The following is a 25050-nucleotide window of genomic DNA, read 5'->3' on the forward strand; positions in this document are numbered from 1 at the left end:
ACAAGATTCTCTGGTCTGATGAAACCAAGATTGAACTCATTTGCCAGAATGCCAAGCGTCACGTCTGGAGGTGTCACAGCGGCGTGTATAAGTGGCAGAGGAAGTCAGGCGCAGGAGAGTCAAAATAGAGTGTAGCATGGAGTACTTTAATAAAAGTCCCAGTAATTAGCTCCATAACACTCACGGAAAAATATAATACAAAATCTGGGTACGAAGACCCATCGCACACCTATACACAAACAACACAACACTTGACAACGAACAATCTCTGACAAACACATGAAGGGAAACAGAGGGTTAAATACACAACAGGTAATGAATGGGATTGACAACAGGTGTGTGGGAAGACAAGACAAAACCAATGGAAAATGAAAAATGGATCGATGATGACTAGAAGACCGGTGAAGTCGACCGCCGAACACCGCCCGGACAAGGAGAGGCAACGACTTCGGCAGAAGTCGTGACATTACCCCCCCCCCTGACGCGCGGCTCCAGCAGCGCGTCGACACCGGCCTCGGGGACGACAGGACTTAGAGAACCGATCCACAACGACCAGGATCGTGGTATAACCCTGTGAAGGTGGAAGATCAGTCACAAAATCCACTGACAGGTGCGACCACGGCCGTTGAGGAACGGGTAAAGGTAAAAGCTTACCTCTAGGCAGGTGTCTAGGAGCCTTGCACTGGGCGCACACCGAACAGGAGGAAACATAAATCCTCACGTCCTTAGCTAAAGTGGGCCACCAGTACCTCCCATCAAGACAGCGCATCGTCCGACCTATCCCAGGATGACCAGAGGAGGGTGATGTGTGAGCCCAATAGATCAATCGGTCGCGGACAGCAGACGGAACGTACAGACGACCAGCTGGACACTCAGGAGGAGAGGGCTCTGCACGTGACGCCCGCTCAATGTCCGCGTCCAGCTCCCACACTACTGGCGCCACCAAACACGACTCTGGGAGTATGGGAGTGGGATCCATGGGTCGCTCCTCTGTGTCATACAGCCGAGACAATGCGTCTGCCTTGACGTTCTGGGAGCCTGGTCTGTAAGTAAGCGTAAACACAAAACGAGTGAAAAACATGGCCCACCTTGCCTGGCGAGGATTTAGTCTCTTCGCCTGCCGGATGTACTCCAGATTGCGGTGGTCAGTCCAGATGAGAAAAGGGTGATTAGCCCCCTCAAGCCAATGCCTCCACACCTTCAAGGCTTTTACGACAGCTAACAGCTCTCGGTCCCCCACATCATAGTTACGCTCCGCCGGGCTGAGCTTCTTCGAAAAGAAAGCACAGGGGCGAAGCTTCGGTGGCACACCCGAACGCTGAGAGAGCACTGCTCCTATCCCAGCTTCGGATGCGTCCACCTCTACTATGAATGGCAAAGAGGGATCCGGATGAGCCAACACAGGCGCCGAGGTAAACAGAGCCTTCAGTTTACCAAAAGCCCTATTCGCCTCGGCCGACCACTGCAAGCGCACCGGCCCCCCCTTTAGCAGTGAGGTAATGGGAGCTGCAACCTGACCAAAACCCCGGATAAATCTCCGGTAGTAATTGGCAAACCCTAAAAAACGCTGTACCTCCTTTACCGTGGTTGGAGTCGGCCAATTACGCACGGCTGTAATGCGGTCGCTCTCCATCTCCACTCCTGAAGTGGAAATCTGATGCCCTAGGAAGGAGATGGATTGTTGGAAGAACAAGCATTTCTCAGCCTTGACATATAAATCATGCTCCAACAGGCGACCAAGCACCTTGCGCACCAAGGACACATGCTCAGCGCGTGTAGCAGAGTATATCAAAATATCATCGATATACACCACTACACCCTGCCCGTTCAGGTCCCTGAAGATCTCATCTACAAACGATTGGAAGACTGATGGAGCATTCATCAACCCATATGGCATGACCAGGTACTCATAATGACCTGAGGTGGTGCTAAATGCCGTCTTCCACTCATCACCCCTCCTAATACGCACCAGATTGTACGCACTCCTGAGATCCAATTTTGTGAAGAAGCGGGCCCCGCGCATTGACTCCATTACTGTATTTATCAAAGGTAGCGGGTAACTATATTTTACCGTGATTTTATTAAGGTCTCTATAATCAATGCACGGGCGTAAACCGCCATCCTTCTTCTTCACAAAAAAGAAACTCGAAGAGGCGGGTGAAATGGAGGGCTTAATGAACCCCTGACGCAGGGATTCAGAGATATAATTATCCATAGCCACTGTCTCCGCTTGCGACAGAGGATACACGTGACTCCTGGGATATGCAGCGTCTACCAGGAGATCTATCGCACAATCCCCCTGTCGATGGGGTGGTAATTGAGTCGCCTTCTTTTTACAGAAGGCGAGTGCCAAATCGGCATATTCTGGGGGAATGCGCACGGTGGAAACCTGGTCTGGACTTTCCACCGTAGTAGCACCAACGGAAACCCCTACACACCTACCTGAGCACTCTCGCGACCACCCCGTGAGAGCCCTCTGTGGCCAAGAAACAGTGGGGTTATGAGTAGTTAACCAGGGTAGGCCTAACACCACAGAATACGCAGGAGAATCAATAAGGAAAAGACTAATCTTCTCCTTGTGACCCCCCTGCGTTATCATAGACAAAGGTGCGGTGACCTCCCTGATAAACCCTGACCCTATTGGTCGACTATCTAAGGCATGAATAGGGAAAGGCATATCCACAGAAACAATAGGAATCCCTAAACTATAAGCTAAATTTTTATTAATGAAATTCCCAGCCGCGCCTGAATCTACTGGCGCCTTATACTGGGAATGCAGGGAAAAATCCGGAAAGGTGACAGAGACAAACATAAGTGCAGCAGAGGGCTCTGGATGAGTATGGTGCCTACTCACCTGGGGTGATGCCAGAGTGCCCTGCCTGCCTTCTCTATTCCCAGAGGAACCAACCCGGCACCGATCAGCAGTGTGATCTCTGCGATCATAGATGGTGCTCGAGCGGGTACCCCCTCCGGTCTCCCTGCGCACCATCCCTCCCAATTCCATAGGTTCGGGAGAGAGAGTGCGGGAGGATGGAACAACCAGACCCCGATCTAGACGTCCCCGAGTAGCCAGCATGTTGTCCAGCCTGATGGACATATCCACCAGTTGGTCGAAGTTGAGGGTGGTGTCTCTACAGGCCAGCTCCCGACGGACGTCCTCGCGTAGACTACAACGGTAGTGGTCGATCAGGGCCCTGTCGCTCCATCCAGCGCCGGCAGCCAAAGTCCTAAACTCCAACGCGAACTCCTGAGCACTCCTCTTCCCCTGCCTCAGATGATAGAGGAGCTCACCTGCTGCTCTGCCTTCGGATGGGTGGTCGAATACCTTCCGGAAATGGCAGATGAGCTCCTCAAAATGGTCCAACGCCTTATCCTCTCCACACACAGCGTTGGCCCACTCCAGGGCTTTCCCGGTAAGGCAGGAGATGAGGGCGAAGCTTTTCTCACGGTCTGTTGGTACTGGAGAGACCGTGGCCAGATACAAGTTCAGTTTTAGGAGAAAACCCTGGCAGCTGGCAGTATCTCCATTGTATCCCGTGGGTAGGGATAACTGGATCCTATTCTGTTCCGGAGGGGAAAAAACGTTCGAAGGAATTCCAGGGGGTGGTGGAGGTACTGGACACGCTCCCTGTCTCTCCCAGCGATCCATACTCTGGATAATGCGATCCATGGCAGCGCACAGACTGTCAATCTCCGCCGCGTGTTCCAGGACGCGTTCCTCAACCTCCATTAGTGAAGTGCCTCCTCCTGCTGACTTCATTTTTAGTGGTCAGAGATTCTGTCACAGCGGCGTGTATAAGTGGCAGAGGAAGTCAGGCGCAGGAGAGTCAAAATAGAGTGTAGCATGGAGTACTTTAATAAAAGTCCCAGTAATTAGCTCCATAACACTCACGGAAAAATATAATACAAAATCTGGGTACGAAGACCCATCGCACACCTATACACAAACAACACAACACTTGACAACGAACAATCTCTGACAAACACATGAAGGGAAACAGAGGGTTAAATACACAACAGGTAATGAATGGGATTGACAACAGGTGTGTGGGAAGACAAGACAAAACCAATGGAAAATGAAAAATGGATCGATGATGACTAGAAGACCGGTGAAGTCGACCGCCGAACACCGCCCGGACAAGGAGAGGCAACGACTTCGGCAGAAGTCGTGACAGGAGGAAGCATGGCACCATCCCTATGGTGAAGCATGGGTGGTGGGAGCATCATGCGGTGGGGATGTTTTTCAGCGGCAGAGACTGGAAGACTAGTCAGGATTGAGGGAAAGATGAACGGAGCAAAGTACAGAGAGATCCTTGATGAAAACCTGCTCCAGACCGCTCAGGACCTCAGACTGGGGCGAAGGTTCAATGACCTTAAGCACATAGCTAAGACAATGCAGGAGTGGCTTCGGGACAAGTCGCTGAATGTCCTTGAGTGGCCCAGCCAGAGCCCAGACTTGAACCCAATCAAGCATCTCTGGAGAGACCTGAAAATAGTTGTACAGTGACGCTCCCCATCCAACCTGACAGAGCTTGAAAGGATCTGCTGAGAAGAATGGGAGAAACTCCCCAAATACAGTTGTGCCAAGCTTGTAGCGTCATACACCCAAGAAGACTATAGGCTGTATTCACTGCCAAAGGAGCTTCAACAAAGTATTGAGTAAAGGGTCTGAATACTTATGTAAATGTGATATTTTCATTATAGGGTATTGTGTGTTAGATTGATGAGGAAAAAAACTTTTAAATCCATTTTAGAATAAGGCTGTGATGTAATAAAAAATTGGAAAAAGTCAAGGGGTCTGAATACTTTCCGAATGCACTGTATATACATTAAAAAACAAACATTACATTACGTTACATTAAGTGTGTGCCCTCAGGCCACACTTGCCTGCCTGCCTGATTCTGACTTGATTACGAACCTCTGCCTGCCCTGACCCCGAGCCTGTCTGCCATCCAGATCCTCAAAAGGTTCTACAGCTGCCCCATCTTGACTGGTTACATCACCGCCTGGTATGGAAACTGCTCTGCATCCAACCGCAAGGTGCTACAGAGGGTACTGCTTATTGCCCAGTACATCACTGGGGCCAAGCTTCCTGACATCCAGGACCTCTATACCAGGCGGTGTCAGAAGAAGGCCCTAAAAATTGTCAAAGACTCCAGCCACCTTAGTCATAGACTGTTCTCTCTGCTACCTCACGGCAAGCGGTACCGGAGCGCCAAGTCTAGGTCCAAAAGGCTCCTTACCAGCTTCTACCTCCAATCCATAAGATGTTGAACAATTAATCAAATGGCTACCCAGACTATTTGCATTGACCCCTTCTTTTTGTACACTGCTGCTACTAGCTGTTTATTATCTATGCATAGTCAATTTACCCCTACCTACATGTACAGATTGCCTCAATAACCTTGACTAACCTGTATCCCCGCACATTGACTCGGTACTGTTTACAGTATAGCCTCGTTATTGTTATTGTACTGTGTTACTTTTTTTAAACTTTAGTTTATTCAGTAAATATTCTCTTAAATCTTATTTTCTTAACTGCATTGTTGGTTAAGGGCTTGTACGTAAGCATTTCACGGTAAGGTCTACACATGTTGTATTCGGCACATGCAACAAAAACAATTTGATTTGATTTGGCTTTAAGGGATGTACTCTGTTTACTTGTCAATTTGAACCATGTGGCTTTACAGCAGCTAGTATGAAATACTGTTCTTGTGACCAGTTTTTGGAGAAGATAGTCCAAAACAAGATGTGAAATCAGTCATAACCCTGTCGCTATATTCTAGTCGGGAGTCCTATGTATCTTGAAAGAATTTTTAAAAGTTGTATCAGTCAGAAATTATATTGTTATCAAATTTGGAATGGTGAAAAAATTATGTTCAGGTAAATGTACAGTTCAACTGCTGCTGCCCCATGTATCATAGGGTTATCATAAGGATATGGTGGTTGATATTTTAACAAGGTGAAACAATTCTATCCAAAGCTACTGTATGTTCAGAGAAATATTATACTGTATATATAGTATATCATTTCACAAATCTTTATTATCAAATGATCCCACTGTCTGTTGTTTTGAAAATGGTGTGTTCTATTTCATTGTTTGGAATAGATTGTGATAATAATGTGTGTGTTTAATTTATCTTCTTGTTGTTGTAATTTAATATCATTCTGTTACGTTGGAAAATAAATGATCTTGTAAGTTAATAAGTGTTTACAGGCTTTCTTCTTTGGTCACAAGTGGTCTACCATTCCATAGACATCCTTCAGACAACTCAATCAACACATTTCTTTTGGCAAGAACATGATGAAACCAGATTTGTCCAAATAAACAAGACCATGCAAGGTATCTGTCTATGTGAACCATATTAGAGCCACATAGAGGACCAGCAGAGAACACGGAGTAAGATATAAACTAACTGATTACACAATATGCTAAACACTGGACATAAAGGGAGGCCCCCATGTCATTGCATATTCTTTATTATGGCAGGAAATTTTACTATCGGTCAGGTACATTGGCTTTTTTATCATCTAACTAAATTAGCATCACAAAGGTTTTTGTAAATCATAAATAGTGCATTCATATGCCAACAATTAGAATATCAAATGATCTAATTTGGATCAGTAAATAGTTAACAGTACAAACAGCAGTAATAACAAACATATTTTCAATATTCTTTGGTATCGCATTCGCTAGATAATAGTTATGAAAATCAACTGCTAGATATACTATATTTGTCCTATCCACAAGAAAATTATTGAATTATAAAGTATATGTTTTATTCTCATCTCGTATCAGTATATCAGGTCAGAAGTACCGTACATAATTGGAGATAAGCCTTTGCCTGTTTCATTATTCTTTTTAATTATCAAATCTCTTTTAGTTATTGCCAATAACAATCACCAGTACGGGACAATATTGCCAATAACAATCACCAGTACAGGACAGTATTGCCAATAACAATCACCAGTACAGGACAGTATTGCCAATAACAATCACCAGTACAGGACAGTATTGCCAATAACAATCACCAGTACAGGACAGTATTGCCAATAACAATCACCAGTACAGGACAGTATTACCAATAACAATCACCAGTACAGGACAGTATTACCAATAACAATCACCAGTACAGGACAGTATTACCAATAACAATCACCAGTACAGGACAATGTTGCCAATAACAATCACCAGTACAGGACAGTATTGCCAATAACAATCACCAGTACAGGACAATGTACTGCTTGATACTCAGTAATCAAAACAACACAAACAAACAAAAAGGCAACTTAAAAACAATGCACAATATTTTTACAAAACAAAACATACCAGAAGATTTGAAAATGACTGTTTTCTTTATTCCTTACAAAGTGCTCAATGTTAAACTGGAACTGGGCAGCACCTGTCCTGTTCAGCTTCCACATTGATGTGCTCAGTCAGTGACTCATGGAACAATAAGTAAGTTATTCCTGTTTTATCAAGACACCTTCCTAACCGTCCATCTCTTATGAAAATTAAACCTAATACCAAACCGGAGTAAAAACAAACATGATGGAGTCACAAGGCCAAGGCTCGTTATCAGTGGGAAGGAATCTTCTGGTGAGATCCAGTTTGGACCAGTAAGATGTTCCTGGTTCAGTCCTGTTCCTCTCACTGTTCAGTGACCACTAATTTGCACTCTCTCTACCCCCCCCCCCCGCCCCCCCATCTCTCTCTTTCTCTCCTCCTCCTCCTGAAAACAAGGTTTTCTTCCACTACAACCCAGACGATGTGATTAATTACAGTTTCGGGGACAGGTCCGTGGTATCGGTGGGGATAAATGTTCCTTGGTGTCTGTGTCCCTCCATCTCACTCAGCAGCAGCAGGCAATCAACCAACTGTCCACCTGCTCTGCTATTCCAGCCAGCATCCAGGGAGCCTCAGACGGAAAGATGGGCAAAGCACTCAATGATCTGGTAAGACAACAACACATCACTCACATAATTGATGATGAGGCTCATACTGAAATTATTCAATAAATCGTTTTTAAAAAAGAGACCGCACTCTGCCATTTCTACTCCTATGTTGTTTATACTGAGAGACATCCTACAATTACAATTTTAAAAAACACAATTGTTGAGTTAAAAACTTTGCACAACACTTTATTTGACTGTTGACTAATCTATCACATTTGTATCATGTCTGTAATATTGCTCTTTGTTTCATTGAGACGTAACTCAGTTTAGAATTCTTAGTTACTGTAAGACATCCTTGTTTATATTCTAGATGCAGTACTGGAGGCTTTACCTGTTGACATTGGTATTGGGAATTGGGGGATCATTTCAATATGGGATGCAAGTTTCCATCATGTCTTCTCCAGCAGAGGTAAGAACGCTGTCTGATGATCAGCTCTAAGGAGTTGAATATAGACTTGATAACGAGGAATAAGATTGAGGGATAAAAGTGAAGATGTAATCTGATTTAAGATTGCTACCTCCTTGCCTGTTGGCATGTGACTGATCCTGTAAAGATATCACAAAGAAAAACCTATATGACCTGAGCCACATAGTAGCACAAATTAGCTTTAAAGTAAGAAAATGCTATTATTATTATTTTTATTACGTTGATATGTCACAATTACACCTCAGAATTACAGTATTGCAATTTTTCAATTGAGTGTATGCCAAAAGGTGCAAACAGCAGGGTGCATACAAAGTGTGAGGGCGTAAACAAAGTGTCCAGTTTCCCAGGAGAACAGGGAGATATCCTATCACTTCCCAGCCAGAGGAAGGAGTGACCTAATCCTAATGGATAGCACTGTGATCATCAGTTCATCAGCAGCAGCTTTTTCTCCAATCCAATTTATACAGATTCGACTGTGTATTGTCATATCATGTGAGCAGACAGAAAGAAAACATGGTGGGGTTGAGGTTACAGGACTGTTGTTGGAGTATTTGAAGTATACCATGTTGCTTTAGCCATCATAAGCAGGGTCAAATCAAACCAAAGTTTATTGGTCGCGTACACAGATTTGCAGATGTTATCGCAGGTGCAGCTAAATGCTTGTGTTCCTAGCTCCGGCAGTGTAGTAATAATACCTAGAAATACAAAACAATACGCAATTAATTTAAAAAAGTCAAACATTTAAAAAGTCAAATTAAGAAAAATCAGAACGAGCAATGTCAGAGTACGTAGTATGGTGTATCTATATATCTCTATACAGTATGGACAGTACATGAATAGAAACGGTGTGTACAGTAGTAGTTATACAGGATAAGAGATGACTACACTCTCAGAAACAAATATGCTATCTAGAACCTAAAAGGGTTGTTCCGCTTCTTTCTAAGAGTTTACAGTATATACATATAGTGGGTTAAACAGTATGTAAACATTAAAGTGACCAGTGTTCAATGACTATGTACAGTCGTGGCCAAAAGTTTTGAGAATGACACAAATATTAATTTTCACAAAGTCTGCTGCCTCAGTTTGTATGATGGCAATTTGCATATACTCCAGAATGTTATGAAGAGTGAACAGATGAATTGCAATTAATTGCAAAGTCCCTCTTTGCCATGCAAATTAACTGAATCACCCCCCCAAAAAATGCCACTGCATTTCAGCCCTGCCACGAAAGGACCAGCTGACATTATGCCAGTGATTCTCTCGTTAACACAGGTGTGAGTGTTGACGAGGACAAGGCTGGAGATCACTCTGTCATGCTGATTGAGTTCGAATAACAGACTGGAAGCTTCAAAAGGAGGGTGGTGCTTGGAATCATTGTTCTTCCTCTGTCAACCATGGTTACCTGCAAGGAAACACGTGCCGTCATCATTGCTTTGCACAAAAGGGCTTCACAGGCAAGGATATTGCTGCCAGTAAGATTGCACCTAAATCAAGCATTTATCGGATCATCAAGAACTTCAAGGAGAGCGGTTCAATTGTTGTGAAGAAGGCTTCAGGGTGCCAGGACCGTCTCCTAAAGTTGATTCAGCTGCGGGATCGGGGCACCACCAGTACAGAGCTTGCTCAGGAATGGCAGCAGGCAGGTGCAAGTGCATCTGCATGCAGAGTGAGGCGAAGACTTTGGCCTGGTGTCAAGAAGGGCAGCTCTCCAGGAAAAACATCGGGGACAAACTGATATTCTGCAAAAGTTACAGGGATTGGACTGCTGAGGACTGGGGTAAAGTCATTTTCTCTGATGAATCCCCTTTCCGATTGTTTGGGGCATCCGGAAAAAAGCTTGTCCGGAGAAGACAAGGTGAGCACTACCATCAGTCTTGTGTCATGCCAACAGTAAAGCATCCTGAGACCATTCATGTGTGGGGTTGCTTCTCAGCCAAGGGAGTGGTCTCACTCACAATTTTGCCTAAGAACACAGCCATGAAAAAAGAATGGTACCAACACATCCTCCGAGAGCAACTTCTCCCAACCATCCAGGAACCGCCTTTTCCAGCATGATGGAGCACCTTGCCATAAGGCAAAAGTGATAACTAAGTGGCTCGGGGAACAAAACATTGATATTTTGGGTCCATGGCCAGAAAACTCCCCAGACCTTAATCCCATTGAGAACTTGTTGTCAATCCTCAAGAGGCGGGTGGACAAACAAAACCCACAAATGCTGACAAACTCCAAGCATTGATTATGCAAGAATGGGCTGCCATCAGTCAGGATGTGGCTCAGAATTTAATTGACAGCATGCCAGGGCGGATTGCAGAGGTCTTGAAAAAGAAGGGTCAACACTGCAAATATTGACTCTTTGCATCAACTTCATGCAATTGTCAAGAAAAGCCTTTGACACTTATGAAATGCTTGTATTATACTTCAGTATTCCATAGTACCATCTGACAAAAATATCTAAAGACACTGAAGCAGCAAACTTTGTGAAAATTTATATTTATGTCATTCTCAAAACTTTTGGCAACGACTCTACATAGGGCAAAACAGTCTCTAAGGTGCAGGGTAGATTGTCAAGTTGTAGCCGGCTAGCAACAGATCTGAATGTTCATTAAACTTTTAAAGCATCAAATCAAAATCAAATTCATTTTATTCGTCACATGCTTTGTAAATAACAGGTGTAGACTAACAGTGAAATGCTAACTTACGGGCCATTCCCAAAAATGAGAGGAAGAAAATTGAAAAGTAATAACATGTAATGATAAAATTAATAATAAATACACAATGAGTAGCGATATCTTGGCTAGAGAGGGTACACAGGGTACCAGTACCAAGTCGATGTGCAGAGGTACGAAGTAACTTATTCTTTCCCCACATTTTGTTGTGTTACAAAGTCGGATTAAAATAGATTTAATTGTAATTTTTTGTCAATGATCTACACAAAATACTCTGTAATGTCAAAGTAAAAGAGTATGAAAACTAAAACAAATTTTTCTTGATTAGATAAGTATTAAACCCCCTGAGTCAATGCATGTTAGAATCACCTTTGGCAGTAATTACAGCTGTGAGTCTTTCTGGGTAAGTCTGTAAGAGTTTTGCACATCTAGATTGTGCAATATTTGCAAATTATATTTGTTTTAATTCTCCAAGCTCTGTAAAGTTGGTTGTTGATCATTGCTAGACAGACATTTTCATGTCTTGCTATAGATTTTCAAACCGATTTAAGTCTAAACCACTCAGGAACATTCAATGTTGTCTTGGTAACAAACTCCAGTGTATATTTGGCTTTGTGGTTTAAGTTATTGTCCTGCTGAAAGGTAAATTTGTCTCCCAGTGTCTGTTGGAAAGTAGACTGAACCAGGTTTTCCTCCGGGAGGGGAGGGGAGGGAGAGAGAGAATTAGAGGGAGCATGCCCCCCCCCCCCCCCCCCCCCCCCAACATTCTGCTGAAAAAGCAGCGCACGAAATTCAAAAATATTTTGGGAAAATATTTAACTTTCACACATTGACAAGTCCAATACAGCAAATGAAAGATAAACATCTTGTTAATCTACCCATCGTGTCCGATATTTAAAATGTTTTACAGCGAAAACACAACATATATTTATCTTAGCTCACCACCAAATCCAAAAAACACACAGCCATTTTTGCCAGACAAAGATAGCTTTCACAAAACCCAGAAATAAAGATAAAATTAATCACTAACCTTTGAACATCTTCATCAGATGACACTCATATGACATCATGTTACACAATACATTTATGTTTTGTTCGATAATGTGCATATTTATATCCACAAATCTCGGTTTACATTGGCGCCATGTTCAGAAATGCCTCCAAAATATCCGGAGTAATTGCAGAGAGCCACGTCATATAACAGAAATACTCATCATAAACTTTGATGAAAGATACATGTTTTACATATAATTAAAGATACACTGGTTCTTAATGCAACCGCTGTGTCAGATTTTCCAAAAACTTTAGTAAAAAGCACACCATGCAATAATCTGAGACGGCGTTCAAATATAAATAACATTTCTCCGCAATGTTGGAGTCAACAGAAATACGAAATTACATCATAAATATTCCCTTACCTTTGATGATCTTTCATCAGAATGCAGTGCCAGGAATCCTAGTTCGACAATAAATCGTTGTTTTGTTCGATAATGTCCATTACTTATGTCGAATTAGCAACTTTAGCTAGCATGTGTAGTACTCGTGTCCAAACACTGGCGCAAGTGACCGCAAACGTCGGACGAAAACTTCAAAAAGTTATATTACAAGTCGAATAAATCTTAGTTGAGAATCAATCTTCAGGATGTTGTTATCATATATATCCAATAACGTCCCAACCGGAGCATTTCTTCATGTCTGTAAAAGTAATGGCACACATTGACATCCCATGTCTAGCGTGCGGGACCAGGAACTGGCAATCTGCCAGACCAGTGACTCAAATAGCTCCCATCTGGCCCCACATCACACTAGAGGCTTCATTCCACGTTCTACTGACTGTTGACATCTAGTGGAAGGCGTATGAAGTGCAAACAGATCCATAAATTACAGGGATTTGAATAGGCGATGACTTTCACATTGACCCTTTACAGAATTTTCACTTCCTGTTTGGAAGTTTGCCTGCCATATGAGTTCTGTTATACTCACAGACATAATTCAAACAGTTTTAGAAACTTCAGAGTGTTTTCTATCCAATAGTAATAATAATATGCATATATTATCATCTGGGAAAGAGTAGGAGGCCATTAAATTTGGGCACCAGTTCATCCAAAAGTGAAAATGCTGCCCCCTATCCCTAAAAAGTTTAAAATTCACACAGGACACCAGATAAGACAGGAGAATTACACCCGATATAACAGACTGACCCTAGCCCCCCCGGCACATAGACTATTGCAGCATAGATACTGGAGGCTGAGGCGGGGGATCGGGGGACACTGTGGACCCGTCTGACGACACCCCCGGACAGGACCAACCAGGCATGACATAACCCCACCCACTTTGCCAAAGTACAGCCCCCACACCACAAGAGGGATATCAACAGACCACTAACTTACTACCCTGAGACGAGGCTGACTATAGGCCACGACAATCTCCTCCACTGCACGAGCCCGAGGGAGCGCAAGACCATACAGGAAGATCACATCAGTGACTCAACCCACTCAAGTCGAGTATAGTGCAAAAAAGCCTGGCATGACATGACGCACCCCTTCTAGGGACGGCATGTAAAGGGCACTAGTAAGCCAGTGACTCAGCCTCCTTAATAGGGTCACAGGCAGAGAATCCTAGTGGAGAGAGGGGAGCCAGCCAGGCAGAAACAGCAATGGCAGTTCATCATTTCAGTGCCTTGCCGTTTACCTTAGCACCCTTGGACCAGGCTACACTCAATCATGGGACCTAATGAAGAGATGAGTCTTCAGTATATACTTAAATGTCGAGACCGAGTCTGTGTCTTTCACATGGATAGGCAGACCATTCCATAAAAATTGATCTCTGTATGAGAAAGCTTAAGCCTCCTGCTGTTTGCTAATAAATTCTAGGGACAATAAGGAGGCCTGCGTTTTGTGACTGTAGTGTACATGTAAGTATGTACGGCAGGACCAAATCGGAGAGATAGTTAGGAGCAAGTCCATGTAATGCTTTGTAGATTAGCTGTAAAACCTTGAAATCACCCCAAGCCTTAACAGTCAGCCAGTGTAGAGAGGCTAGCACTGGAGTAATACGATCAAATTTTGGTGTTCTAGTCAAGATTCTAGTAGACATATTTAGCATTAACTGAAGTTTATTTAGTGCTTTATCCGAGCATTGCAGTAGTCTAATCTAGAAGGGACAAAAGCATAGATTAGCTTTTCTGCATCGTTTTTGGACTAAAATTGTCCAGTTTTTGCAATGTTACGAAGATGGAAAAAAGCTGCCCTTGAAATATCCTTGATATGTTCGTCAAAAGAGAGATCAGGATCCAGAGTAACGCTGAGGTTCTTCCCAGTTTTATTTGAGACGACTGTACAACCGTCAAGATTAATTGTCAGATAAGATCTCTTGATCTCTTTGTTTCTTGGGACCTAGAACTAGCATCTCTGTTTAAAAGTAAAACATTTGCCGCCATCCACTTACTTATGTCTGAAACACAGGCTTCCAGGGTAGGCAATTTTGGGGCTTCACCATGTTTCATCAAAATGTACAGCTGTGTGAGTTGACATTGTGTTTTCAAATGACATTACCAAGATATATTTACTGAAAATAATAGTGGTCCTAAAACAGAACCTTGAGGAACACCGAAATGTACAATTTATTTGTCAGAGGACAAACCATCCACAGAGACGAACTGATATATTTCCGACAGATAAGATCTAAACTGGCAAGAACTTGTCCGTGTAGACCAACTAAGGTTTCCAATCTCTCCAAAATAATGTGGTAATTGATGGTGTCAAAAGCAGCACTAAGGTCTATGAGCACGAGCAAAGATGCAGAGCCTTGGTCAACAACTTTTTCTTTAAAAAAATTTGAGGAATGGGAGATTCGAATTAGGCCGATAGTTTTTTCAAGAGAGGCTTTATTACTGACACTTTTAGTGAGTTTGGTACACATCCGGAAGATAGGGAGTCGTTTAGTTTGTTCAACATAGGAGGGCCAAAAACAGGAAGTAGCTCTTTCAGTAGTTAAGTTGGAATAGGGTCCAGTATGCAGCTGGAAGGTTTAGAGGCCAAGACCATTTTCATAAATATGTCAAGAGATACAAGATTAAAACACTTGAGTATGTCCATTGATCCTAGGTCCTGGCAGTTCTGTGCAGACTCAGGACAACTGAGCTTTGGAGAAATATGCAGATTCGAAGAGGAGTCCGTAATTTGCTTTCTAACGGTCATGATCTTTTTGTCTAAGACTTTCATGAATTTATCACTGCTGAAGTGGAAGTCATCCTCTCTTTGGGTATGCTGCTTTTTAGTTAACATAACACTTCATATTCAAACATAAAGTTAATTTCTTTGCCACATTTTTTGCAGTTTTACTTTAGGGCCTTACTGCAAACAGGATGCATGTTTTGGAATATTTAGATTCTGTACAGGCTTCCTTCTTTTCAGTCTGTCAATTAGGTTAGTATTGTGGAGTAACTCCAATGTTGATAATCCATCCTCACTTTTTTCCTATCACACGCACTAAACTCTGTAAATGTTTTAAAGTCACCATTGGCCTCATGGTGAAATCTCTGAGCAGTTTCCTTCCTCTCCAGTAACTGAGTTAGGAATGGCACCTGTATCTTTGTAGTGACTGGGTCTATTGATACACCATCCAAAGTGTAATTTATAACTTCACCATGCTCAAAGGAATATTCCATGTCTGCTTTTAAAATGTTTACCCATCTACCAATATGTGACTTCTTTGCGAGGCATTGGACAATCTTTGTGGTTGAATCTGTGTTTGAAATTCACTGCTCAACAGGGACCTTACAGGTGATTGTCTGTGTGGGGTACAAGAGATGAGGTAGACATTCAAAAATCATGTTAAACATATATTGCACACAAAGTGAGTCCATGCAACTTAATATGTGACTTGTTTAGCAGATTTGTGCTCCTGAACTTATGTAGGCTTGCCATAGCAAAGGGGTTGAATACTTATTGACTCAAGACATTTAAGATTGACATTTTTAACTAATTTGTAAAAATGTTGAAAAGTGCCGGCAGCGGTTTGTGGTGGTAAATAGACAGCTACGAAAAATATAGATGAAAAATCTCATGGAAAATGGTATGGTCTACAGCTTATCATGAGATATTCTAACTCAGGCGAGCAGAACCTCGAGACCTCCTTAATATTAGAGATCACTCACCAGCTGATGTTAACAAAGAGACACACACCTTCCTCCTTGAGCTTACCCGACGCTGACGTTCTGTCCTGTCGATGCATAGAAAAACCAACCTGATGTACACTGAGTGTACAAAATATTATGAACACCTGTTATTTCAATTACATACTGACCAGTGAATCCAGGTGAAAGCTAAGACTCCTTATTGATGTCACTCAGATGAAGGGGAGGAGACAGGTTAAAGAAGGAATTTTAAGCCTTGATACAATTGAGACATGGATTATGTATGTGTGCCATTCAGAGGGTAAATAAGCAAGACAAAATATTTAAGTGCCTTTGAACGGGGTATGGTAGTGTAGGTGCCAGGGTTTTTCACACTCAACAGTTTCCCATGTTGTATCAAGAATGGTCCACCACCCAAAGGACATCCAGCCAACTTGACACAACTGTTGCAAGCATTTGAGTCAACATGGGCCAGCATCCCTGGTGAACGCATTCGACACCTTGTAGAGTCCATGCCCTGACGAATTGAGGCTGTTCTGAGGGCAAAAGGGCAACTCAATATTAGGAAGGTGTTCTTAATGTTTTGTACACTCAGTGTATATTATCCATGTCCTTGTTCAGCTACGACTCCAAAAAACACAAGATATTACAGTTCTTCAGGTCCCGTTGGTAGGATAGTTAGTCTTGAATGGAGCGTGTCCAGATTGTTCTCTAGTGATTTTCCGTTCGCCAATAGAACAGAGGGTATAGGCACTTTATGTACTCGCTGATGTAGTTTTGTGCCCGAGTCTCTGGGATTAGGGGTGAGCAGTATGTCCTGCGCCTCCGACTCGTTGAAGTAGAAATCTTCAACCAAATTGAGGTCAGTGATCGTTGTTCTGATGTCCAGAAGCTCTTTACGGTCATAGGAATTGATGAAGGAAACATTATGTAAAAAAAAGTTACGATCAGCGCTTATAAACACACAAAATAGCAGAATTGGTCAGGGGCCTGTAAAACGACAGCTATCATTTCAGCGCTAGTCTCTAGACCTAACTAGGGGTTCAAATGTTACAAGTTAGGAAGGGGGAGGCTTTTTTTGTGGTAAAACAGCTATTAATCGGTCAATTCTGAGGCCTGTGACCAGAGTTACATTTAAATTAAATAATAGCACAAGTCAGGGGTATTCAGAATGCTTTGAATGTTGGTTTGAAGTACTAAAAGAACAGACAAAACAAGATACTTCAGGCAAAGGGCGTTTCAATATAGCCTTTTCAAATGTTTTATGACTTAAAATGAACACTGTCCAGGAAAATGCCTACAAAATTGCATAGCCTCAATGCATTATTTTTTCAAAGACAACAAGGCATATTAGATTTCAAATAAGTAGTTGCACCAGCAACACTTGGAAGAAGTGGACGTCAAGAATGCTGACAGGTCCCTGCATTTGGGCATACTTAAATTACTGCTCATTGAGATATGTTAAAAATAGCATCATCATTTTATTTCATTTGGGGGCCCAAAGAAATGTTTTGTTGTTTTGAAGCAAATTTCCTGCAATTCTACATAGTGTAACATGACTCATGACATCTTTGGGGTAGGCTATTTCATAATAATAAAGATAGGGAAAATAAAGTCTAGACTATTTTATGTTATGACATTGTAGTCTCATAGGGGGTAAATTCGAAACGTTTGAGGTAAACACTGACTGAGGTGAAATGCGGGGTCCTGAGCCGACACAACAGCCCGGCACGCCAACATGTCTAAAGTAACCTGCTGTGTACCCTACTGCCGGTTGGACTCCAAACGACACATTGTTAAATTTCACCGACTACCGACTGACCCAAAACAACAAGCAATTTGGAACACTTTAATTCAGAACGACAGACTTAAAAGTCATCCAACTCATGAAATAATCTGCTTTCTCTTGGATCTGTTACATCTGTCTATTGAAGTCTTTATCATACCAGCCTTTTATGTTAAGGGTGGCTAAGATATTCAAACGACTATTTACTCTTTTACTGACCACAATCTGTTTGACAGTGAAGCTGACCTTTTAGCAGTAATGCCATGTTATCAAGAAGAAGCAGCAGGCAGCTGAGCCAGCACTTACCCAAAGATCCTGGGGAGTTGGGTGGGCAGAGTCAGAGAGGAAATTGATAGTTCTCCAGCATAAACTGAAGAGGCAGATGCTGGTTAATGAAGGAAGTAATCCCAAAGAAATTAGATAATGTTATTTATTTTGAGTAATCCAATGAATTACGTTACAAATCACTATTATTGTCATGTAATCTGTAAACAGTAACTGATTACATTTCTCAAGTAATCCACCCAACCCTGATTTATAAGTGCGCTTACTTGCCAAAACTCAGGGTCCATCTCAATACTCTATAGTGGCTTCGTCCATCTGCACTGACATTAACTAAACTGGACAGGTGAAATCCATTCTCTCTCTCCCTGTCTGTAGCACATACAGAGCTTTGTGAACCAGACCTGGCTGGGGAGGTATGAGGTTCCAGTAGACGATTCCACCAACATGCTCATCTGGTCTTTCATCGTATCTGTGTTTAGTCTAGGAGGATGGGTCGGGGCTATCCACAGTGGCAGTCTCCCTGTCACCTACGGCCGGTAAGACACTTAGGGCCACGCACGCACGCACGCACGCACGCACACACGCACGCACGCACACACACACTCTTCTGTTTTGCAGGAAGAAAGCCCTGCTGTTTAACAACATAGTGGCCCTTGTAGCCGCTCTACTGATGGTATTCAGTCTCATGGCCAAGTCCTTTGAGATGATCCTGCTGGGCAGATTTCTCTATGGATATAATGTTGGTATGTGTTTTGTGCTTTGTTTTTTCCTCTCTGTGTGTATAGTCTACTCTATGTGGGAACATGGGAGCATCCTGCATTATTATTTAAATTTTTACTTCTCTTGTAACTCTCTTCTCTCCATCTCTCCCTCTCTCCCACCCCCCTCTCTCTTTCTTTCTCTCTCTCTCTCTCTCTTTATTTCACTCTTTCTCTATATATCTCCTGCCTTACACCTCTCCCTCCACTCTCTCGTCCTCCTCTCTCTCAGGCATGGGGCTGAGTGTGCACCTGATGTACCTGGGCGAGAGTTCACCTAAGAAGCTGAGAGGATTCCTGACCCTCACTAGCTCCATCTTTATTGGCTTAGGGAAGGTCATGGGTCAGATTGTTGGCATCAAGTCAGTACCCTTGTTACTTAACCCCCTAACCCTTGTTCTCTGGTTTGTTTACCCTCTTAATTATCAGCTGTTCTGGCCTGGTCAAGCATTCTGACCTCTGTGTTGTGCTCACAGTGCAGCGGTCAGCATGGTTGACCAGGCTGCATTAGTTCATTTTCATAACACCTTAACACACATCCTCAGCACCCACAGTCACAGCACAGTTACATAGATTACAGCCACCCTTCCAGAGTTCACACTGTTCAGTGAAATCCCCTTCATGCTCAGCCCCCTCCTGTACTCCCTGTTCACCCATGACTGTGTGGCCACGCACGCCTCCAACTCAATCATCAAATTTGCAGACAGCACAACAGTAGTAGGCTTGATTACCAACAATGACGAGACAGTCTACAGGGAGGAGGTGAGGGCTCTGGGAGTGTGGTGCCAGGAAAATAACCTCTCACTCAACGTCAAAAAAACAAAGGAGATTATCGTAGACTTCAGGAAACAGCAGGGGGAGCACCCACCTTTCCACATCGACGGGACCGCAGTGGAGAAGGCGGAAAGCTTCAAGTTCCTTGGCATACACATCACTGACAAACTGAACTGGACCACCCACACAGACAGTGTGGTGAAGAAGGCACATCCTGTTGGGCTATATATCACCGCCTGGTATGGCAACTGCACCGCCCGCAACCGCAGGGCTCTCCAGAGGGTGGTGCGGTCTGCCCAATGCATCACCGGGGACAAACTACTTGCCCTCCAGGACACCTACAGCACCCGATGTCACAAGAAGGCCAAAAAGATAATCAAGGACAACAACCACCCGAGCCACTTCCTGTTCACCCCACTATCATCCAGAAGGCCAGTACAGGTGCATCAAAGCTGGGACTGAGAGACTGAAAAACAGCTTCTATCTCAAGTTCTTCACTGTTAAATAGCCATCACTAGTACATTATAGAGGCTGCTGCCTATTTTCATAGACTTAAAATCACTGGCCACTTTAATAATGGATCACTAGTCACTTTAATAATGTTTACATATTTTACATTACTCATCTCATATGTGTATACTGTATTCTATTCTATTCTATTCTACTGTATCTTAGTCTATGCTGCTCTGACATTGCCTGTTCATATATTTATATATTCTTAATTCCATTCGTTTACTTAGTCGATTTGTGTGTATTGTGAAATTGTTAGATGTTACTTGTTAGATATTACTGCACTGTTGGAGCTAGAAACACAAGCATTTCGCTACACCCGCAATAACATCTGCTAAACACGTGTATGTGACCAATAAAATGTGATTTGATTTGAATGTTCCAGTTGACCCACGCTGAGCCTCGGACCAGCCAAACTGTCTTATGCACTGGATTACCCTGTCCCGGTGCGGCTGGCCAGAAGTACATATTCTGAACAGCTCATCTGACAAATTACCAGAAATTGAATAATTTTGGAACACAACGTACAAGTGTATGGCAAAGCTCTCTCTGACAAAAAAAACGACATTTTGACAGAAGCTGGATAAAAAAATGTGAAACACAAATAATGTATTCTAATTGGGAAATTTGAGCAATATTGATGTTCAAGTATCAAAGATGGAATGAGTATGGAAGAAAGACACAGTATGGTTGAAATTAGTAATTTCTTACCAAGTCTCTCCCTCTGTCTTTCTGCCCCTCCGTCTCTGTCTCTGTCTCTCTCTCTGTCTCTCTCTCTCGCTCTCTCGCTCGCTCTCTCCCTTTCTCTCCCTATCTCTCTGTAGGGAGGTGATGGGTACAGATGACATGTGGCCCTGGCTGATGGCCCTTAGTGGCCTCCCTGCCAGCATCCAGTTTGTGACCCTGCTCTTTTTCCCAGAAGCACCTCGCTACCTGTACATCGACAAAGGCGACACAGAGGGCTCAAAAAAAGGTATGCGGTTAGGCCAGGGCTATATCGTAATGTGAGACATTTTTATTTGATCTGTTATGCTGGCTTTGGGGGAAGAATGTCCCTGGATCAAATCTAGACCATACAATAATCAAACACAGAATACATTTCATAATTACAACATAACAGTACACATATAATATAACAGATCAGTACACATCATATCATCAGAGATGGCGAGAAGAAGTGTGTATATGATGTTGCTGTTGTATAACGTGATTTGTGTGTATTTTGTTGTCATAGCCCTGCAGTGGCTGTGGCAGGAGGATGACCTGAAAATGGAGATGGATGACATGGAGAAGGAGAGGGAGAGCATGCAGGGCCAGAAGTCTAAGACAGTGTGGGACGTGCTGACTTCTCGCTGTGTCAGGTGGCAGGTGCTGGCTCTGGTCATCCCCTGTGCCTGTGTTCAGTTTTGTGGTATTAACGCAGTGAGTCTGTTTTTACTCTATCTACCTTTACTGCAACATTACTGAATCTACCTTTAGTCACGAGTTCAATGTCAGTAGGTTGTATTTCCCTGATGAGGTTATTCTGCATTCTACGTAGAAGTGAAGAGGTGATCCATTCCCTTCCTTTTTCAGAAGAAATTCTTGTAACTGTTGCAAGTGGGAGCCCTCTCATTCTCTATATTATCTTGTCATTCTCCTTTCATCTCATCTTCTCCACATTGACCCAAAATTTGTTCTATAGATTTATTTCTACGCTTTTGACATCTTCCGTGAATCTGGAGTAGCAGAGGACAAGATGCACTACCTGTCCATTGGCATCGGAGCAACAGAAGTCATCTCCATCAGTCTCTGTGTGAGTACCATAACATACTGTAGGTCATAGTGGAGAATAACATCACTGTCTGTAACTGAACAATACAATAACATTTGTTTTAGTGGCCATATTGACCTCCTGTCCTTGTTGTGTCCCAGTCTCTGTTGATAGACCGTGCGGGCAGGAAGATGCTGATGGGCTATGGCTACCTGTTGATGGGAGTCATCATGTCCATCCTTGTTGTTATGCTGTCCATCAAGGTAATCAAAGGTCCAACATTTAGGATTTCTGTGTCAGCTGACATGAGAACTAACACAGTCCTTTCTCTCTCAACAGGACCTGTTTTCATGGTTCCCATATGTTAACATCGCCCTCATCTTCTCTGTAATCTGTGTTTATGGACTAGGACCTTGTAAGTACTCTATGCTTATAAATGTCTTGTGTATTATGTCACATTTTGGTGTGTACGATTCCAGTTCGGAGTATTTGGAATTGAGTGAGCTAATGCCAGGCTGAGCTGGTTGTCACAGTACTCTTATCTTTCTAGCCGGGGTGTCCATGGCCCTCCCTGCAGATCTCTTCCTGCAGGCCTGGAGACCGTCCGCTTACGTCATCAGCGGCTCCGTCAACTGGCTAGGCCTGTTCCTCATCGGGATGTTCTTCCCCTACATAGTGGTAAGATACTGCTCCAAGTCAACATACACACACTTAATATCAGTGATCCAAACAACTACCATTCCCTGACGGTTTTATATCTCTGAGATCCTACTGTCTGTCTGGTCAGTGAGTTATCTGTTGACCTTTAACATTATTCATGTGCCCATGTAGGATGGTTTAGGTCAGTTCTGCTTCCTGGTCTTTGTGGCATACTGCATGTTCAGCTCAGCATTCATGCTCTACTTCATCCCAGAGACCAAAGGCAAGAGCATGGTGGAGATCATGGAGGACTTTAACAAACTCAACTACAAGAACAGGGGGACCGACACCGAAAAGGCTGACTTTGTTTTGGAAACAACATTTTGAGAACATTTGTATATACAGTATACACTACCGTTCAAAAGTTTGGGGTCACTTAGAAATGTCCTTGTTTTTGAAAGAAAAACATTTTTATCGTCCATTAAAATAACAAAATTGATCAGAAATACAATGTAGACATGGTTAATGTTGTAAATTACTATTGTAGCTGGAAATGGCAGATTCTTAATGGAATATCTACATAGGCGTAAAGAAGCCCATTATCAGCAACCATCACTGCTGTGTTCCATTGGCACGTTGTGTTAGCTAATCCAAGTTTATCATTTTAAAAGGCTAATTGATCATTAGAAAACCCTTTGGCAATTATGTTAGCACAGCTGAAAACTGTTGTTCTGATTAAAGAAGCAATAAAACTGGCCTTCTTTAGAATAGTTGAGTATCTGGAGCATCAGCATTTGTGGGTTTGATTACAGGCTCAAAATGGCCAGAAACAAAGAACTTTCTTCTGAAACTCATCAGTCTATTGTTGTTCTCAGAAATTAAGGCTATTCCATGTGAGAAATTGACAAGAAACTGAAAATCTGGTACAACGCTGTGTACTCCCTTCATAGAACAGCGCAAACCGTGTAACCATATTAGAAAAAGGAGTGGGAGGCTGGCCTTCTAGGCAGAGGACTCCGGGATGCTGGCCTAGGCAGATTTGCAAAGAAAAAGCCATATCTCAGACTGGACAATTAAAAGAAAAGTTGAAGATGGGCAAAATAACAGACACTGGACAGAGGAACTCTGCCTAGAAGGCCAGCATCCCGGAGTTGCCTCTTCACTGTTGACATTGAGACTGGTGTTTTGTGGATGCTATTTAATGAAGCTGCCAGTTGAGGACTTGTGAGGCGTCTGTTTCACGAACTAGACACTCTAATGTACTTGTCCTCTTGCTCAGTTGTGCACCGGGGCCTCCCACTCCTCTTTCTATTCTCGTTAGGGCCAGTTTGCGCTGTTCTGTGAAAGTGACCCCAAACTTTTGAACGTTAGTATATATTTTTTAAAAGCACTATACAGTTCTTTCTAAAAGCCCAAAGCTGTTAAACAATGGACCAGTTTCCTGGAAACAGATGAAGCCTAGTCCTGGACTAAAAAGCATGCATGCTTAATCTGTGTCCGGAAATGCAAGTGAAAAATATGTTTAGGTAAGGACTACTTGATATAACATGTCGATTCAATATGGTATATTATCATTGATTATACAACAAGACACTAGATTAGGGCCCTCTATTTCATTTGACTGTAAACCTATTAGATCAATACCATTTCTGATGTCAGTGTGGTATTTAACTTATTGAAACCTGCAATGACATCAATCCCAATGACATGACACTGAAAACAAAACAATGTTCCTGGGAAAGAATTACATGTCTGTCTCTGTCCTTTCCAACACCTGAATGTTACCACCAGTATGTAGCAGATGTCTGTGCAGTTTGACTATCTGGAAGGGACTAAAAATAAAGATAAAAAAAGTACACTAAATTGTGCTTCATCAATAATGTAGCCTTTACGCTACAATGTTTTATTCTGCACTAATCTATTGTGCACAGTAACATCGTGTTTATTTTCGACTTATGGCCACATGAAGAGCTTGAATCCAGTCATAGTGACATGGCTAAAAAAGTGACCCATGATGTGTCATGAAAAGTAAATCAAAGTCAACTCATCCAAAACTATGGCACAATAACACACTCAGGAACAGTTTCAAATACATATTTATTTCATCTGCAACTCTGTATCAATCAGACAGAGATGACAGACTCAAAAACAGTGTACAAAAACAGACGTCTATAGAAAAGTATGCTTATATTGAAATATGTCCAAAGGTTTTATAACAAAACATGTAACTTAAAAATGTTTAAAGTTGAAGAATCTTGACTAGTACAATGATAAAATACCAACATACATATACAAATGTACATCTTCTTTGTGTGCATGTTGTGTACAAAAGTGTCATTGCAATTCACTCTGCGCATGA

The 25050-nt window shown here is 42.7% G+C and overlaps 1 protein-coding gene across 1 annotated transcript; it reads left to right on the forward strand.

Moving 5' to 3' along the window:
* The first annotated feature begins 7932 nt into the window (after positions 1–7932).
* On the forward strand, positions 7933–23078 carry LOC129815297 (solute carrier family 2, facilitated glucose transporter member 11-like). Its single transcript, XM_055868972.1, has 12 exons — positions 7933–7956; positions 8267–8365; positions 18633–18793; positions 18876–19000; positions 19248–19377; positions 21124–21272; positions 21534–21721; positions 21984–22094; positions 22214–22315; positions 22392–22467; positions 22603–22730; positions 22884–23078. Exons 1-12 carry the CDS (start codon positions 7933–7935, stop codon positions 23076–23078), a joined length of 1488 nt encoding a protein of 495 aa, XP_055724947.1.
* The last annotated feature ends 1972 nt before the right edge of the window (positions 23079–25050 follow it).

The sequence above is a fragment of the Salvelinus fontinalis genome, chromosome 18, assembly GCF_029448725.1.
Source record: "Salvelinus fontinalis isolate EN_2023a chromosome 18, ASM2944872v1, whole genome shotgun sequence".
Taxonomy (NCBI): Eukaryota; Metazoa; Chordata; class Actinopteri; order Salmoniformes; family Salmonidae; genus Salvelinus; species Salvelinus fontinalis.